The sequence below is a fragment of the Electrona antarctica genome, assembly GCF_951216825.1.
Source record: "Electrona antarctica genome assembly, chromosome: 20".
Taxonomy (NCBI): Eukaryota; Metazoa; Chordata; class Actinopteri; order Myctophiformes; family Myctophidae; genus Electrona; species Electrona antarctica.
The window spans coordinates 13,012,256-13,028,678 of NC_136801.1; the positions used below are offsets into that span (position 1 = coordinate 13,012,256).

Below are 16,423 nucleotides of genomic sequence, written 5' to 3' on the forward strand. Positions count from 1 at the left end.
GCTCACTTTATGCATGCGCATAACCGTTATATTATTTTTTAACACCTTTTTACACTTTTTAACTCAACTCTTTGCTTCTGGAGGTCCCTGGCACAAAACATTTTGAGATGGGGGTCCGCAGCCTTATATGAATATCAATTTGGGGGTCCTTAGGCACGGACGCTGGTACAGTAGCCCCAAAGCCGTCCTCCCGCCAGGCGGCCCGCGGTGGTTGGAGGCGTATAGGTTTCAACAGAAACCACAAATATTTCTGGTGGAGCTCTTAAGGAAGTGGACCCTGAGAATGTCATGTCTTTTTGCTGGGTCTCTGAGCTCATTGGTCCCTTGGGGTTTCTTAATGAGAGTGGTGGGAAATGTACTCACTTGTTTTACTGAAGTAAAAGTATCAATGCTGCAATGTAGAAAAATACTCTGTTACAAGGAAAAGTACGGAATTCAAAATGTACTTGAGTAAAAAAAAGAAAAAATCAGTCATTTCTTGTACTATAAAAATGGCTTTAACTGTCCGAGCTGCTCCAGTGTCTATCCTTTCAGAAGTTTAGAGAGAATTTGAATATTATCTAGCGGCTAGATAATTCTAGCCTACATGTTGCATGTTGAATCGTGGTCCATAAATATGTATATTTTTTTGGGGTGGATTTTATTGACAGTTCACAGTGAAGAGAGACAAGAAACGGGGAGAGAGTCATTGAGTAGTCTTGTGTAGCCAGAGGACACAACTATTCTACAATCTCTAAATGCTATCGACCTCCTGATTCCTGAATGATATACAGAGTCTGGAACTACACCTCCTGAATGCTATATAGAGTCTGGAACTACACCTCCTGAATGCTATATAGAGTCTGGAACTACACCTCCTGAATGCTATACAGAGTCTGGAACTACACCTCCTGAATGCTATATAGAGTCTGGAACTACACCTCCTGAATGCTATTTAGAGTCTGGAACTACACCTCCTGAATGCTATATAGAGTCTGGAACTACACCTCCTGAATGCTATATATATAGAGTCTGGAACTACACCTCCTGAATGCTATATAGAGTCTGGAACTACACCTCCTGAATGCTATATAGAGTCTGGAACTACACCTCCTGAATGCTATAGTCTGGAACTACATCTCCTGAATGCTATATAGAGCTTGTAGATCTGCTATTTTCAGAGCGCAACCAAACATAAAATGACTTGTCTTAGTTCTACTGGGTCTCTTCTCCACTAGTCCCTCATTTTTATTTAGTTTAAATTTCGTTTTCGTCAGTGAAAATGGTAGTCGAGTAGTAGTAGTTTTTTTTCTCCGACGAAATAAACACTGCTCCAGACTGTATGATTTGTTTATTTTTTTAATTGTGGGAGGCAACAGTCTGGCTGGCTCGGGATTCTCGGGAATCAAACTAGGGACTCTCTGTCAGGCACCAGAGCCTGTGTGGTATGCGTCTGAACCCCTCAGCCATTGCCGCCCCTGCTCCATAAATATTGTGATATAATACGTTTTTCCCCACATTGTTCAGCACCACCGCAAATGGGAAATTGGACTTCAGACATCTTCAGTTGCATTCATTTTCTAATGTTGTATATGCGCACGTGCGGTCGTATGCACACATTGTGTTATACACCTATATGTCAGTGGTTCTCAAAGTGTGGACCGGGGACCCCCCAGGGGTCCTTGGGGGGGTCCCCAGCAATATGTGTTAATACAGCATCACACATACAGCATTTAAACCACTTTATCCATATTTTAAAACGTTGGCTGTTCAAAAATAGCAGATTGTACATTACATTTTTGAAATATCTTGACCGTCTTTTAATTTCTTATTTTTTATATTTTTTTTCTATAATTTAGACTTTAAATCTTCTCTTCTGTGGGTCCCTGGCTTAAAACCTTTTCAGATGAGGTCTACGGACAAATAGATTTACTTGACACAAACAGGTTTGAGAACTACTGCTATGTGTAGTCATACGCTTAACTGAAACATATACTGAACATCTTTCTATTCTCTCTCTCTCTCTCTCTCTCTCTCTCTCTCTCTCCCTCTCTCTCTCTCTCTCTCTCCCCCCCCTCTCTCTCTCTCTCTCTCTCTCTCTCTCTCTCTCTCTCTCTCTCTCTCTCTCCCTCTCTCTCTCTCTCTCCCTGTCCTCTCCACAGCCTGGGAAACAAAAGAGGAAGTTCTCTTCGTTCTTCAAGAGCTTGGTGATAGAGCTGGACAAAGACCTGTACGGCCCTGACAACCACCTGGTAGAGGTACCATTACACACCCACGCTGTCTTTCTCTCCTTGTACACAGAAAGACACTTAGTTAGTAGTACTATTGTGTGCATGTCAGGCGGAAACCCCTTTTTCGTAAATTAACGCCCTACTACTTGCGTACTTGGTCATACTCAAGGGGCCAGTGAGGCTATCCAACGTTGAAGCACTGGGCCCTAGTGGTAAGAGGAGGGACTGCAGGCGGACCCGTGGAAGTATGATTGGGAAACCCCGTGCAGCTGGGCTTTAACATTGATTGCGTTTGCACTTCCGCATTTTCTAATCGAAAAAAAGGCGGAAGTAGAAGGCTCTTCCGGGGGGGGGGGGGGTCATACTACAGTGTCACATAAAAGTATCTTGTGTACATGACTTGAATTTGATCCATTGACTTTTCTGATGGTACCACTCTCATATAGTGATGGGATATTAATCGGCAAACACATCGGTATCGGCCGATTCTAGTTATTTTTAGATTAATCGGCATCGGTTTGATTAATCAATCAGACCGATTAATTAATCGGTCCGATTAATAAACAAGCCCAAAGTAACAGCTTGAACAGATCTACAAGCTCACATTATTAAATTTAAAGGTATTTAAAGGGGGAAACCACCCATTTTCAACATTTGACTATGTCATTAATATACCATAGAGCTGTTGTGTGGAAATAATAAAAAAGTCCCCCCATTCTGTGTTTCCTAGAACTGTAATTATGAAAATAATCATTAACATGGTGAAACACATCTTGATGACATCATCAAGATGTGTTTCACCATGTTAATGATTTTATTCAGACCTCTAGTTCTAGGAAACACAGAATGGGGGGACTTTTTTATTATTTCCACACAACAGCTCTATGGTATATTAATGACATAGTCAAATGTTGAAAATGAGTGGAATGCCCCTTTAAGTAAAATCTGGCTTCCCTAAGCCTGCAGTGCAGATGTTACATGTATTTTTGAGAATGGACAAAATTATTATTATATTATTTTTTAATACAGAATGAGATCATATCGATATCGGTAATCGGCCATAACAGCAATTAATTATATCGGATATCGATATCAGCAAAAATGTCTCATCTCATAACGCTGATTGATCTACGACGGAGAAGTACATGGGAAGTATTGGGAGATATCTTTGAATTCAGAATGAGACATAAGACATGGAAAATGTTCACCTCTCTTTGCTTTTGTTTTTATATATTTTTTCCCCCTTTTTACAATACTACCTTTATTTGGACATACTTGACTGAATACTAAATACCTGTCTGATAGGTTGTTTTATACTCAGATATTCGATGTTAGCACAGACCTGTTGTCTGGGAGACCAAGCTGGGGCTCAACAGATGTCATATCACTGTACACTAGTTTCCTGTTTTCTAACAGTTAGTTAGTGTTGGAAGGGCCTCCTGGAACCCAGGAGATTACCTTTCCACTCATGAGGTATTGCTTTATGAAAGAAACCTCGAGCTGGAAGTCCTGTCTTTGTTTATATGTTTTTTTATTTCTTGATTTAAAGCTTTATATTAATGTATATAATGATGAGAAGTTAAGGCCACCTTGGGTTCACAATGACAATATTTGTACGACATAGGATAGCACAGATTATAATGACACGATAATTAGACTTAATGTTAACGAGCTACAGAACCCAATTAAGATAAGTAAATTGATAGTTGATAGAAAAAACCAATAATTAAAAACCATACAAATACTGGTTAAAACGGATAATATACACGGAAATAGATATTTGATGAATGACCATTGGATGTATGTGTGAGAAAGGAAAATAGGTGAGACTAAACTTGTATGAACATTTGTCATTGCTGTAATGTTAGTTAAGGCTATTATTGGTACTATCTTCTTGTCACATATTAAGGTCTGGTTATATTCATAAAAATATTAATGGTAATGAATCAACAGAATATCAATGTGCGAAAAACAGACTTTGCCAAAGCGAATGATTGACAACATCTTAGCATAGGACCTCAATCTATTTGGACTGGATGACTCGTTGCATTCTGAATGTTAACAATTGAAATGTAACAATTATATTGTACTGTGATGCCCGAGAGAACTTGCTTGTTCACAAAAACGGTAAAGATTAAAAAATAAAGTTTCAAAAAAAATGTCTCATCTGCACATCCCTACTCTCATACACTGTGGGCCCCTGTTTTTGTCAGTGCTAAACCCCTTATCCCTAAACTTTTTTACCTTTTTTAAATAGTTCAAAAAGCCGATCTACAAGCTCACAGCGTGTTGAAGATCGGCTAGTTGAACAATTTTAATGTTTTTCAAAAGAGTAAAGCTTGTGGATCTGCTACTTTTGATGCTTTTGGAATTTGAATCCTGAAAAGTAACAGTTGTGAGACATATGAGGTTTCCACCTGACAGAGACCATATGCTCCACCTTGCTTGCCTCTCTGTCTGTTTTCCATCCATTGAGCTGCAAATTAAACAAAACATCACAATAATGATCTTATAATAATCGAACAATACAAAACAATATTCATCATTCATCAGGGGCGGCGGTGCCTCAGGGGTAGAGTGCCTGGATGGGAACCGCAAGGTTGCCAGTTCGAACCCGGGCTCCCCCAGAGTTACTGTCAAAGTGTCCTTGAGCAAGACACTGAACCCCTAATTGCTCCCGATGTGCTAGTTTGTGCCTTGCATGGTTTCCGCTGCCATCGGTGTATGAATGGGTGAATGTAATGCACAATCTATGTAAAGCGCCTTGGATAAAGGCGCTATATAAATGCACCATTTACCATTTATCATTCAATACAGTATTTTTGCAGCAGTTTAGAAAATAGTCCCATAATGCATGTTTGGTTAACATTCACAATTCTAAATGGCTCGAATGTTCTTTACATAGTAAATAATAAATGTGTATAAAACAGACATTTCCATTCATAAAAACGCTGTGCTTGCATGTCATACATAGAAGGGTAATTAAGCCATCGACCCCTCTGTGGCGTGTTTGTTCGATGTGAAAATGTATTGGTAATATGGTATCCATAACGATAAGCATCATCAGTTCCACCGGGAGAGTAGGTGGCTGTGGACGTGCAAACGGAGTGCTTACCACCTCTCTATACCAGGGGTCTTCAACAGGGGGTCTGGGACCTCAGAGTTACTACAGGGGGTCTGGGACCTCAGAGTTACTACAGGGGGTCTAGGACCTCAGAGTTACTACAGGGGGTCTGGGACCTCAGAGTTACTACAGGGGGTCTGGGACCTCAGAGTTACTACAGGGGGTCTGGGAGCTCAGAGTTACTACAGGGGGTCTGGGAGCTCAGAGTTACTACAGGGGGTCTGGGACCTCAGAGTTACTACAGGGGGTCTGGGAGCTCAGAGTTACTACAGGGGGTCTGGGACCTCAGAGTTACTACAGGGGGTCTGGGACCTCAGAGTTACTACAGGGGGAGGCCGCCGAGTCTTCGTGTGATGGGATGTTTTTTGTTTTTACAGTAACCACTTGAACCCTAGCACCTCTATTCTGAGGGGAACTTTATATAGCCAAAAATATCAGCTCTACAAGTTGTAGATCCGCTATTTTCAGCAAAGAGGTTTGGCGTGGAGGGGAAAAAAGAGCTGATCAAGTACAGAACCAACGGTCAGGTGTACTAGTAAAATGCTGAGGGTTTAATAAGTGATTGAATGTCTGAAAATACACATGAACATGAATCCAACACAACACTGATAGTTTATGAGAAAGTTTAATAACTGTAATCTTTAGACATGTAGTGTGGGACCTTGCTTCATCTCTCTCTCAGCGAGGGAGTCCTTGGCCTTGGAAAAAAAAAGAAAACCTTGAAGAACCCTGATCTTTACTTTTATATCCGATGGTTCTTTTACTAATTTCCTTGGACAGTATTTTATTCCAGGTCAAAGCTAACAGTAATTAATAATCAGTGGGGTTTATTATGTGCTGCATGAATGGGCCTGACACGGCGTTGCAACGCATGCCAATGAAGTGATACCACAGTTGTGACTTCTGGCCGACTGCCAGCATCTCACCATAACACCACTATGAACACATTCACCTTGTTTACCTGACCTATATTATATAACCTAGCTAGCAATCACCGGTGGTGGAAAAAGGACTCATATGTTTTACTTAACCCATTTACGCCTGACATCGAAATTTACAAAGATGTCTTCTAAATCATGACAGTTTTCTGAAAAACCTTATGTTCCTGTATCAGTGGTGCTCAATATTTCATGACAAGGACCCCAAAAAATATATGTAATATCTGGAAGAGTAATATAAAAAAAATGTGTTTTGAACAGGCCGTTCTGAAAAATTTGGGGCCGAGGTTCATCGTTGGCATCCAGGGAGCATGTGTGCAAAATTTGGCATCGACCGGGTAACGGTGCCGGAGATTAGCTGGTAACAGACTGACGGACACGCACACACACGGATGGAGTGCAAAACATACGTACACCCGCCTCTCCCGATGCCTTCAGCCTGGTGGAGACAATTAATTGTTTGCTATGCAGTAGTAAACAATGACAAAATGTGCTGGATTAGGGCTTAAAGTATGTGATTGACACAGCTATATCGTCTCGTCGTTACTTTTCAGGATTCAAATTGAAAAATTTGCAAAAGTAGCAAATCTACAAGCTCGAAACTCGTGGCTTTGAGCTTGTACATCTGCTACTTTGATGCTTTTGTGTGAGGCTGTAGTTGATCAAGTTGGACGTTAATTTACGAAAAAACACAAATAGTTAGAATATGGAAATAAGAGGTTTCTGCCCGACAATATAAAGGTCTGAGATGAAGCTTCAGATAGCATGGATTCAATATTTATTTATATTTAAATAGTTCATGTCTTACTAGTTCCAAGATTAAAGCCTCACTATGTAAAATTATCCCCTGAGCAAGCAGGCCGGCTCTATTAGCTCAATGGTAAAAATGTCAGCACTTGCGCAGGAAACCGGGTTCAAATCCAGATTAAATTGAACAGTTATGGGTCTGTGATCTGACATGGGGAGTTAAAAAAGATGTTTCTTTCAAGATTGTGAAATCCACAGAAACATAAATGTTTTTCAAGGTTTAGACAAATCCGTACACTAGAGGTGTACAGCCCTTCAGATTGTTCAGAACAACCCATCAGAGTTTCACTGAATAGGAGTTTTGTACTGAGAATTTCAAGTTCTAAAGGTGTTTCATTTTAAGGTGCTGTTTTCAAGGCATTCACTAGCCTTGGTATTTGAATGATTTCCCATCATAATTCATTTTTCATTTCCTTTGAAGTGCAGTCGATTCCTAATAATGTGGTGTAGGAACGTGTTCTGCCGCGCTGCGGAAAAATGTCATGACTCACATACAGAACCTTTAATGTGCCAATAAGGATTGAAAGTAGAGAGCCGTTGTTATGTGAGTAAAGTGACTAAAACGCTAATAGTTTTGCCCAGGCTCTCGGTTTGAGAAGCCACGCTCTTGTTTTGTCTGCAAAATGTTCTGTGCTGATTGTGTTATTCTCAGTGTGATAACTTTCTACTGAAACCACAACACACATTCATTGCTATCTTAATACCTTAACACACCAGGCAGGCTCTCGTTTACTTTACTTAGTATTCACACAATATATAATGTTCTGTTTTGGAAATTCATGAAACTTAAAAATGTTATTAATGTAAAAATTCTACACGTCCCGTCGGTTTAGCCATTAACCATTCTCCAGTGTTCGTTGGAGAACTCTGGAGGTTTCTGATTCCGATCTCGTGCTATGCATCATGAACAATGCAGCTTTCTCAGCTCTGCCTTGACCTCAAGCTCTGCAATTTCACAACAACTACTGTATAAATATAACAGGATTTTCATCTGATTCATTGCTGTAAGAAATGTGTTTCCCTCCACAATAGGTTTCTGAACCTATGACATTTTCTAGTAGAATAGTGTTGATTAGACGGTTCGTGTGTTGCTGGACATTGTGTGGCCTGCAGTGGGCAATTTGACCTGCTCTGATTGATGCCATTCCTGGCAGTGCTTGACAATAGTTGAGTATATGTATATCTGGCTGCTATGGTGCATCTTTCACTATTGGACTCATAACTATCCCTGCTTTCTGATGGTCATCCATCCCAACCATGTTTTGTTTTATGTTTTTTGTGTGTGTGCGTGTGTGTCTCTTTTGTATGTACTATGTAGTGTTAAGCTTACTTTTCTGTAATTTGATGTATGTAAACATTTTTTATTAAAAACAAACTTTGGTTGTGTCCCTCTTAGTGGCACCGCACCCCCACCACCCAGGAGACGGATGGCTTCCAGGTGAAGAGGCCAGGCGATGTTAGCGTGCGCTGCACCCTGCTGCTGATGCTGGACTACCAGGTGGGGGCGCCACACACACTCTCTCACTGGCACTCACACAAACATGACCTCTCTGGCATAATAGCTCTGTTGTCCCATTAAGACCCGAGGCCAAGTCTACACAGGCCTTCTAAACCAGTAGTTCTCTAACCTTTTTGTTCCAAGAACCACCCCCCCCCCCCCCCCCCCCCCAAAATGATATGTTTTTGGCCATGGACCCCATCTGAAAATGTTTAGTGCCAGGGACGCCCAGAAGAGAAGATATGTGTTAAAAGATTCAAAATGATATATATATATATATATTTATAATCTAAATAAAATATATACTATATCTAACTCTAATCTAAATTATATATATATATATATATATATATATAATTTAGATTAGAGTTAGATATAGTATATATATATTATTTAGATTAGAGTTTTTTTTAATATATATATATATTTTTTTTAAATCTCTTTTTTTTAAATATAACTCTTTCAAGATATGTTAAATATACTAGCAGATATACAGCGTCACTGTGAGCTTGTATACTGCTATTTTGAGAACCACTGCTCTAAACCACTGTTCTAAATCCTAAGAGTTTTCTGAAAAACCTACATTGCTATACAGCACAAATCTAAAATGACACTGATGCTTTTGTTTTGTTTTCCATGATAAAAAAACAACACAATAACACCTGTACATTGAGGCCATGAGATCAGTTCCTATACTGTAGGTTGCCGAGAGATCATAGCGTCCTAAATCCTTGTAATCTGTGCTGAATCACAGCCACCCCAGTTCAAGCTGGACCCGCGTCTGGCTCGCCTGCTGGGCATCCACACCCAGACCCGATCCTGCATCATCCAGGCCCTCTGGCAGTACGTCAAGACCAACAAGCTGCAGGACTCCCACGACAAGGAGTACATCAACTGTGACAAGTACTTCCAGCAGGTATGGATCAGCGTTGATTTATTTCGTCGTAGTCGACTGCCTTTTTTTTCTCCACTGATGACAAATAAATAAAAACTAAGCTATGATGACTAAAACTATGACTTACTAGTATGGTGACCATTTTGTCAATAAATACAAACTAGACAAAAATGTTAGGGAGGGACTAGTGGAGAAGAGATCCAGTAGAACTAAAAGACAAGCAATTTTATACTTGGTTAGCTCACAATGCGTCTCAGAGGTGATTTTGCAACCTCAACCGATGTGTAAAATCAGCCATCACAACGCCATCAAGGCCTGCCAAAATAGAGTTTGGTCGACTAAATTAACTAGATTTAGTCGATTAAAACTAGACTAACTAAAACATTTCAGGTGACTAAAATATGACTAAAACTAAATGGACTTTTATTCAAAAGACTATAGAGCGTTGCAGTCCCGCCCCCTCGAGAGACCCGGAAAAGAAATCCCCGTTCATTTTCCTCATAGACTTTTCAGAAAGTATTTATTTAAAGACGTTTATGCCGCGGACAAAGCCAACTCTTGTCGTGACAAATCATGACAATAAACACAATGTTTTGGGCCAAACAAAGAATTAGAAAGTAGAAAAAAACGGCAGGTTACAACACTTTTTTTGTTGTTTTTCTTCTTTGTAATTATTTGTTTGGTCCAAAATATTGTGTTTGTTGTCATGATTTGTCACGACTCGAGTTGACTTCGTACGACGCTTAAAAGGTCTTTAAATAAATACTTTGTGAAATGTCTATGGGAAAAATGCATTGGGAATTATTTCCTGGGCCTGGCGTCGTCATGAAAGGGGGTGGGACTGCGACGCTCTATAGATGGAACAACAGCACACTGCACACTGATATATCGCGCTTCTAAAACCTCAATGAGTTTCAGAGTTTGTCACACAACTGATTTTTTCGGGTTATACCTTGGACGCATTGTGACTTGGCGTTGGATACCACAGGAAAGTCTCTCTTGACTATATGTGACCAAATTTGACTGAGGGACTGCCATTTTTTTAATTTTCGTTTTTTTCATGTCATATGAAAGCAGGGAATCATAGCTTCAAATTGACATATTGGTTGTTCAGTTTGACCCACCAGTTTTGGAGATATGGCTTATAGAGTAATGTCTTGCAGAAAATAGCGAGTTGAGAAAACACGCTTGGAAGGTTCACTTCTGTGGTCTCTAACATTACACATGTCGATTTCAGCTCTGACACTTATTTCAGAAGCTCTAGTATGTGAAGAGTCTGCCTGTGCTATTAACTCATTAAAAAAATAAAATAAAAGGTTTTTCTCCTCTGGTGAAAAGCTGACAAAAAAACACAAAAAAGAGTCCCGTTTTTGAATGACAGCAGTCCATAGGATATAAAGTGTTGTGCCCTACATTTATAATGTGCCTTTTCTGTTTCTCTGCTACAGATCTTTGACTGCCCTCGGCTGAAGTTCTCTGAGATCCCTCAACGCCTCACCAACCTCCTTCTGCCCCCTGACCCCATTGTCATCAACCATATTATCAGGTAGCGTACAGTCAACCATATTATCAGGTAGCATACAGTCTAGCTGCTTCATCAACCATATTATCAGGTAGCGTACAGTCTAGTCATCAACCATATTATCAGGTAGCGTACAGTCTAGTCATCAACCATATTAACAGGTAGCGTACAGTCTAGTCATCAACCATATTATCAGGTAGCGTACAGTCTAGTCATCAACCATATTAGGTAGCGTACAGTCTAGTCATCAACCATATTATCAGGTAGCGTACAGTCTAGTCATCAACCATATTATCAGGTAGCGTACAGTCTAGTCATCAACCATATTATCAGGTAGCGTACCGTCTAGTCATCAACCATATTATCAGGTAGCGTACAGTCTAGTCATCAACCATATTATCAGGTAGCGTACAGTCTAGTCATCAACCATATTATCAGGTAGCGTACCGTCTAGTCATCAACCATATTATCAGGTAGCATACAGTCTAGTCATCAACCATATTATCAGGTAGCGTACCGTCTAGTCATCAACCATATTATCAGGTAGCATACAGTCTAGTCATCAACCATATTATCAGGTAGCGTACCGTCTAGTCATCAACCATATTATCAGGTATTACAGTCTAGTCATCAACCATATTATCAGGTAGCGTACAGTCTAGTCATCAACCATATTATCAGGTAGCGTACAGTCTAGTCATCAACCATATTATCAGGTATTACAGTCTAGTCATCAACCATATTATCAGGTATTACAGTCTAGTCATCAACCATATTATCAGGTAGCGTACCGTCTAGTCATCAACCATATTATCAGGTAGCGTACAGTCTAGTCATCAACCATATTATCAGGTAGCGTACAGTCTAGTCATCAACCATATTATCAGGTAGCGTACAGTCTAGTCATCAACCATATTATCAGGTAGCGTACCGTCTAGTCATCAACCATATTATCAGGTAGCGTACAGTCTAGTCATCAACCATATTATCAGGTAGCGTACAGTCTAGTCATCAACCATATTATCAGGTAGCGTACAGTCTAGTCATCAACCATATTATCAGGTAGCGTACCGTCTAGTCATCAACCATATTATCAGGTAGCGTACAGTCTAGTCATCAACCATATTATCAGGTAGCGTACAGTCTAGTCATCAACCATATTATCAGGTAGCGTACAGTCTAGCTGCTTCTGTCACTATATGTCTAGCATGAAAGGGTTCCCAACCCTTTCAGGTCCAGACCCAAAAGAGAGATTAGACGTTTGCCCGGCACCCAAACTAGTGAAAATGGCAGATCTACAAGCACAGCTTGTAGATTTTTCAATTTTCACTACGTCTTAGTATTGTCTTGATCACTTTCACCGTTTCATGTCCTTTCCAACAGATTGTGGATTTTTTTTATATATGGAATTTTTCTTAGATTTGTTTGTTTTGAATTTTATAAAATTCAGTTATGCGTTTTTTTCATCCCACCCACAAATGGGTCACAAACCACTGTTTGGGAACCAGTGTGCTAGACTGTAGGATATTGTGATAGAAGGTTGAGTGATTTGGTGTTGTCTAATAATACCCCCCCCATATTGATTGTGAGATGCCAGCCGCCTGTAGGCATTTCATATTACTCTTATGTTGGTTGTCAATACTGTACGTCCCCGCACCAAAGTCACAGAGACATATTCTGACATGTTCAGATTTAGTAGCTGTCTCCGTGTCTGCCTAGCTCAAAAGGCCATTTTTCTCTCTAAAATCCAATATCACGCAACATTGTTGTTGTTGTTGTTGTTTTTTCCGCCTCAACACAATCTGTTACAATACATGACATTTCCGCCAAATTGATACCCGGGTGGCCGGATGGCCTACTTAGAGACGAGTGTCCTGTCATGTTGCAGGAAGGGCTGAAGACAGACTGGAACTACTAAATAATATGGATGTATGCCCGGGACCCAAACTAGTGAAAATATTTTTCCACTACTTTTCTTTTCTAATTTATGGAATTTCTTAGATTTTTCTTTGATTTCTTTGTGAAATTACTGGAAAAAATCATTGACTTTGTTTAAATTTTAACTAATGACATTTGGGAACGTTGTTGAAATGATATTTAAAAACAAAATGTAGGAAACGAAAAAATGAACGGACCCATAAAAAAGTGTCCACGACCCACACATGGATCCCTCCCGACCCGCTGTTTGGGAAATGGTGGCGTATTATAACACTAACCGCTGTGGGGGGCACGGTGGCACAGTCGGTGGGACGCTGTGGGCACTGGCGGTGTGTCCTCTCCTCCGCGTCATCAGTGCCCATACCCGAGGCGGGGTTGGCGAAAGGGCCTTTCTGTGTGGAGTTTGCATGTTCTCCCCGTGTCCCCTAGGGTAGGTACCCTCACAAAAACATGCAGTAATCCTGGTCTCTAAACTGCCTCCCCCTGGCCAGCCGGGGCGCCTGATGGAGGGGAAAGGAACTGGTTGAAATAACGTGTTCCTTCCATGCGCTACGTCCAACCAGGGAAACTCCCCCCTGTCAGGTGTAAAGGAGCAACTTGGACACTCATGCATGAAGGAAGCATGAGTTCAGGCCCGTTGCTCTTCCCAGGTTGGCGGATGGTGTGTAGAGCCCAGGATCACATTAGATAATTTACACAGGGGGGGAAAATGGGTTACAAAATCGTGGGATAAAGACAATAAAAAAAAAACACTAACACTAACCGCTGTGGTTCCTGCTTCCTGCCACAGCGTGGACCCCAACGACCAGAAGAAGACGGCCTGCTATGACATCGACGTGGAGGTGGAAGACCCTCTGAAGGGCCAGATGAGCAGCTTCCTCCTGTCCACCGCCAACCAGCAGGAGATCGCCACGCTGGACAACAAGGTGACGGGTCGCAGATTCGCCGACAATGTGGTGTGGAACCGATCTTTTAACCCGATCTGAACTGATCACAGCTGGGGGCTCATTCCATACTTTAATTATAATACAATGTCACGCCATTGAGGACACGGATACTGTGGGAAAGGCCACAGGTCACAACTTACTGTAGGGAGAAAAATCTGAAGATTCATAAACACAATTATCTCTTAAAGATGGGGTGCCGTGATTTCTTTCACCCCTAAAACATGATCATCAGGTACTATGATTATACTAGGAGGAAGATTTCAAAAGTGTGCAGAAAGTGTTAAAATTATGTTTTATGTGGCCACACCCACCAGTTCATTAAGTATGCCTGGTTTTAACCCACCTGAACTTAAGTCTCGCCCACAGCTGTTGTTGATGATAATGTGGGAGGGGTTAGGGTTATGATGTCACTAAAATAGTGTTATTTCAATTGGGCCTTTTGACTCAAAGGCTTTCAGCTTTAAGGAATAAACCAAAAATACACAGGGAAGACATATTTCAATATTATAACCACACCTGGGGGTCTATTAGACTCTAATAATATAGAGTAATAGAGTAATGTTGACTCCATAAACACATGCAAAACAGAAAAAGTACAAAAATCACGGCACTCCATCTTTAATTAATATATCATTAGTTAAGGGCCACACATGGTGGGTTTGTAGATCTTTCTTCATAGGCTGAGTAGGAGTCGGTCTCGTGATGCTTGTTCCAAACTTCGTGGTGCATCGCTGTGGGTTAGACTGACGGGGAACAGCATTTAAATGGCCCCTTGCATATGGTTCCATCGTTCATATGAGTGGTTTGTCTCTTTCAGATACATGAGACCATCGAGTCCATCAACCAGCTTAAGATCCAGAGGGACTTCATGCTCAGTTTCTCCAGGGATCCTAAGGGCTACATCCAGGACTGGCTCAAATCCCAGAGCAGGGACCTAAAGGTTAGAACTACCAGATGTATCCTAGTAGACTAGACTGGCCGGATGGGAACCGTGAGGTTCCCAGTTTGATCCAGGGCTGAACCCCTAATCGCTCCCGATGAGCAGGTCGGTGCCGTGCATGGTTTCCTCTGCCAGCGGTGTATGAATGTGTGTGTGAACGGGTGAATGTAATGCACAATTTATGTAAAGTGCTTTGAATAAAAGCGCTCTATAAATGCACCATTTACCATTTAGTACATTCAGTTCTCATGTGTGATTTTGTCTGCTGTGTTGATTTTGACAGAAATTTGTGATTTAGTCATTTAGTTTTAGTCATCTGATTTAAAAAAAAACTTTTAGTCCAGTTTTAGTTGACTAAATAAGATTTGAGTCAACTAAATCTACAGTTGATTTACTCTTTAACAAAAATGTATGCTTGCAGGCCTTGGCATTTTAATGCCTGATTTGTAATGCCGAGCTTGTAGATCGACTATTTTCAGTGTGCCAAGCCTAAAATGAATACTTTTTACACCACTGGTTGTTTAGCGCGTTGCATTGACCTCCCTGCTACTATTTCTAATGGCGTTCTGTCTGTCTGTCACGGGGGCTGTAGCTGATGACAGACGTGGTGGGCAACCCTGAGGAGGAGAGGAGGTCAGAGTTCTACCATGAGCCATGGTCCCAAGAGGCCGTCAGTCGCTATTTCTACGTCAAGGTGAGGAAAACACCTCCTCACATGTTGTTACTATGTACAATTTACAATTTACAATTTACAATTTAGGCATTTAGCAGACGCTCTTAATCCAGAGCGACTTACATTAAGCAATAACAAAAAGCATGGCATACATCACATGTATAAAAAGTAGTTATCATGAATCATGCGTAAACTAAGAACGTAACAGTGGAGTATCTATGTAAACTATACATACTATACTATATAATATATTATACATGTGTACTATAAAGTGCTATGACTACATAAAGTGCAATTCTAGAGCTGTCTACATAACAAGCTATAAGTCTGTTTAAAATACTATCTAAGTCTACATAATGTGCTATCTAAGGGGCTAGGCTAGGGCAAGTGCTACGGGCCATGGTGGAGTCTGAAGAGGTGGGTTTTCAGACTACGGCGGAAGATTGGGAGTGAGGCTGCAGTTCTGACTGCAATGGGAAGTGCATTCCATAGTTTTGGAGCCAGAAGGGAGAAGAGTTTGGGACGTGTGGAGCGTTGTCCCGGCGTTTTTAGTGAAGGTACCTCCAGCTTCCCTGCGTTGGCTGATCTGAGTGAGCGGGAGGGTTTGTAGGGTACGATCATACTTGTGAGATATGGGGGGGCCATGCCTTTGGTTGCTTTGAATGCCAGCATCAGAGTTTTGTATTCTGTGCGGGCAGCGACCGGGAGCCAATGGAGCGAGCGGAGAAGGGGGGAGACGTGTGAGAATTTAGGTTGGTTGAAGACCAAGCGTGCTGCGGCATTTTGGATCAGTTGGAGGGGCTTAAGTGCACATGCCGGTAGGCCAGTAAGGAGGGAGTTGCAATAGTCAAGTTTTGACAAGACTGTTGTCTGGATTAGGAGCTGGGCTGACTCCTGGGTGAGGAACGGTCTAATTCGTCGTATGTTGTAG

At 41.1% G+C, this 16,423-nt stretch overlaps 1 protein-coding gene across 3 annotated transcripts in view; it reads left to right on the forward strand.

The window, feature by feature from the left end:
* The window catches only part of smarcd3b (SWI/SNF related BAF chromatin remodeling complex subunit D3b), a 53,338-nt gene that overhangs the window by 33,202 nt on the left and 3,713 nt on the right, over window positions 1-16,423 (forward strand). For 2 of the 3 annotated variants that reach the window (XR_013788446.1, XM_079489363.1), the window contains exons 7-13: window positions 2,142-2,237; window positions 8,476-8,577; window positions 9,332-9,493; window positions 10,921-11,018; window positions 13,723-13,888; window positions 14,697-14,819; window positions 15,412-15,513. Coding sequence is in view for 2 of the 3 variants with exons in the window: in XM_079489363.1 (XP_079345489.1) it covers window positions 2,142-2,237; window positions 8,476-8,577; window positions 9,332-9,493; window positions 10,921-11,018; window positions 13,723-13,888; window positions 14,697-14,819; window positions 15,412-15,513 (849 nt within the window). In the remaining variant the exon portion in view is untranslated. The remainder of the gene's footprint in view (window positions 1-2,141; window positions 2,238-8,475; window positions 8,578-9,331; window positions 9,494-10,920; window positions 11,019-13,722; window positions 13,889-14,696; window positions 14,820-15,411; window positions 15,514-16,423) is intronic. The other variant, XM_079489364.1, reaches the window with a different exon arrangement.